Source organism: Mesocricetus auratus, unplaced genomic scaffold (assembly GCF_017639785.1).
Source record: "Mesocricetus auratus isolate SY011 unplaced genomic scaffold, BCM_Maur_2.0 Super-Scaffold_100003, whole genome shotgun sequence".
Classification (NCBI taxonomy): Eukaryota; Metazoa; Chordata; class Mammalia; order Rodentia; family Cricetidae; genus Mesocricetus; species Mesocricetus auratus.
In genome coordinates this window covers 59,718,733-59,721,954 of record NW_024429188.1, presented here as the reverse complement: position 1 = coordinate 59,721,954, position 3,222 = coordinate 59,718,733, and the positions used below count along the sequence as shown (strand labels likewise).

General features: G+C 41.6%; 1 protein-coding gene across 1 annotated transcript; it reads right to left on the bottom strand.

The window, feature by feature from the left end:
* Positions 1–1,215: 1,215 nt before the first annotated feature.
* LOC121139845 (ubiquitin-conjugating enzyme E2 2-like) lies at positions 1,216–2,103 on the bottom strand. The gene is made up of 2 exons (XM_040743852.1): positions 1,895–2,103; positions 1,216–1,767 (listed from the first exon to the last, which is right to left on the bottom strand). Exon 2 carries the CDS (start codon positions 1,717–1,719, stop codon positions 1,267–1,269), a length of 453 nt encoding a protein of 150 aa, XP_040599786.1. The 5' UTR covers positions 1,720–1,767; positions 1,895–2,103; the 3' UTR covers positions 1,216–1,266.
* Between the last annotated feature and the right edge of the window lie 1,119 nt (positions 2,104–3,222).

Here is a 3,222-nt window from a genome sequence, read left to right as displayed (position 1 = left end):
TCAAAAGACTAAACTGCACCTTCAAACCCACACACATCCACCTCTGGTGTCAGAGCAGAACCAGCCAGGGGAGAGGAGAGAGCAGAAGCTTCTCTGGTGGGAGCCTTTCTTAGGAAGTTTTCTTGAACCTTTTTGGAGCCTGTTTAAAGTTTTCTTTACATCGTTGATTGAGTCTCTGTGTTGTCAATCCCCGACACCCTCCGCACGTTCTCGGACACAGGCCGTGCAGCAGACGTGACAAAAAAGTCAGGTGTAGTGGCAGGTACCAAACAATTTGTTTATAACAATTCCTAATCTACTCAATTTGGAGAGATAAATATGGTTCTCAAAATACTGTGTAGAAACTCCACATTGAAAAGTTCCCACTGTGCAAATGAAGGTAACTATAATCTCATGCAAATAATGACAATTCAGGAGGATATTGGGGCAGAAGGATCTGCAACTCAGGCCAGCATGGAATGCTTAATGAGGGTGAAGATAACATTGATTACATAGTGAAAATAAATAGCATTAAGTACATAGAAATTCTTCCTCAAAAAAAAAAACTGCCTCCATTAGTGCTTGGTGGTACTGCTTGCCATTAGATCTTAATGTCAGCACAGCTTTGTCTTGCTTTAATTCCCAGATCTAATTTAAAGATTGTTTAGGAAAATCTAACCTCAAACTGATCTGATAGTTTTCCCAGCACCTCAACTCCCATGCTCTCCAGCATGTTGCAGCAAGCCCTTCTTACTCGCAGCCCGCCTTCCCACATTTCATCCATCTTTCCTCCTCACCCTCATTCCCAAACTCCCGTCCATTTATCCTTCCTCACTTTCCAAGTCCCCCAAACCCAATCCATGAGCCATTATGACCTTTACGTCCACCTTCCCCACATCCAGCCCATCTGTCCTTCTCCTCTTCCCTACCCTCTCTATGCCACACAATCCATCCTTCTCACTCTTCTCCCTACCTCTTGCTCATGCCACCCATCTTCCCCTCTCCTTACTCTCACCCCCATCTCCCCGCCATCTGCCCTTCTCTCACCTCCACACACCCAATCCATTTGCCCTTCTCATTCTCACTCCCCATCTGCCCTTATCCCACTCACTTCCTCTTCTCTTCCACCTGGAAACCCCTCTCCTAGTTACCCTAGTCTGAAAACTGTACGGTGTTTATCTAGAAAAGACTGGAGAGGGATAACTTCAATCAAAGTAATAAATGAAACACAATAGATAAAGAAAACCGCAAGGTTTATTATTATGATCATGATATTGCATGTCGAAATTACATGGCATATTTCTGGGTCCACTCCCGAGCTAATTTATTATACTCCTCTAAATCTGTGTGGTAAACCGTCGCAACTTCAGGATCCAGAGGATCGTCTGGGTTTGGATCGCACAGTAGAGAGCAAATAGAAAGTAGTACATTGGAAATTGTGAGTGCCGGTGACCACTTAGAACTCAAGATGTCGAGGCAGATACTCCCCTTTTTGCTTATGTTAGGGTGAAAGATTCGGGTAATGAAAGAAATTTGGGGGGGCCGGTAGGGGTAATTGAATGGGAAGTGGATTGAGAGGAAAAATACTCCTCCCTGGTAGGGGCTGTCTTCTGGACCCATTATAGTTGCTTGCCAGTGGAGCAGGTCATCTGCTACCGGCCCTGCAGAACATTGGGCCGGGGGATCTTGATTCATGGCAGACAACTCCTTCCGAATTCTCTCAAGTGCAACCTTCTCCATAGTAGGTTGAACTATCTTCTGGGGCAGCCTGTGATGACTCTGCTGAGCCTAGGATATAGAGAGAGATGAGAAGATGATATATGATTAGGCTGAGTCAAGTTATTAAGGCATAATTCAGAGACGGAAGAGGCAGGCGGAGAGCCAAGGGCTGGAGACCTTAGCTCCTCAATTCTACCTGAAGATTTTGGGTCAGGATCTGGAAAATCCGGTGGTGTTGCTGGGAGACTGTGATCCCAGGCGGCAGAACAACCTCTAGGAGGCACAACTCCGCAGAGCATTCAAGAACAGGAGCACTCAGCGGCCTCCTGCTGGCGATATTGCGGGAGAACAGACTTGAATGTCTGGATAGCTGTTCCAGAGTACACTGTGAGGTCACAAAGAACAAAATGATGAGTGATAGACACGTGGGCCAGCGTGGGGTCAACGTGGGGTCATGTGGGTGGAGCTTGGATGGTCAATAAAGAGTCACTATGGAGTCAGCATGGGTGTTAACTTTAGAAAATTTGCTAGAGGAGCATAAGCAAGCAAGTAAAAGTGACTGAAGCTGGCTGTGCCTCAGGGCCTCTCTCAGCTTTTCCTCTTTGAGCTGATAAATAGTGAATGTCTTCAACTCATTCAGAATAAATCAATCAATTCCCCTCGACTCATTACAATGGCTTTTTAATTTTTATATTTAAGTTGAACACACTATGGTCCTTAATTTTATATATTTTCTAAGGAGGGTACTCTCTAGTGTAAAGAACTTTGGGGAAATTAATATTGAGATAGCCCTTTATGAAGTAACTATTGGTTATATTTTTATAAATTTTAATATAAATTAATGTCCACAAAAATTCAACTTTGAAATCCAAAACCTAAGTTTCAATGAAATTTTGACTGCAAAGGGAGAGGGAAAAAATAAGTTAATGCTTTCGATAGCATTTGAAAGCAATGAATTTAATGTCACTATAGTTATAACTTATAATATAACACTGCATCTCAATTATAAATCATTGAATGACTAATATCTCTTAATTTTTACAAAGCCTTCTTGTAAAGGGTCTATCATAGGGCATATTTGTATATGTACACTTTTTGATTCTGGAATATTCTCATATTTGTCTGATTGTCTTCCACTGGTACTTATAAAGAGTGCATTCCAAACCCTTAACTAGTTACTTCTCAGTCATAAGGACATTGGCATTGATAATGAGCTAAGACAATTTGGAAATGAGGAAGAGGAAAATGTGACATGAAAGTAGGTTAATTTTTGTATCTTGAGGGATTTAAGAAAGTTAAAGCATTATTATGTGCTTCCCATGGGATTTTGTAAGCTGCATTAACTTATTTTCATGTACAGAAAACCTGCATTTCTCCAAACCCCTTTCTTGCAGGGGGTGTTTAGTGAAAATGTGACAAACCTTTGTAAAAAAAGAAAACAATGATTTATTTACTAAAAAGAGGTATACAGAAATGGGAAGATTGGGGATATATTGTAGTTTTCTTTCTTTTTACTCTATTTTT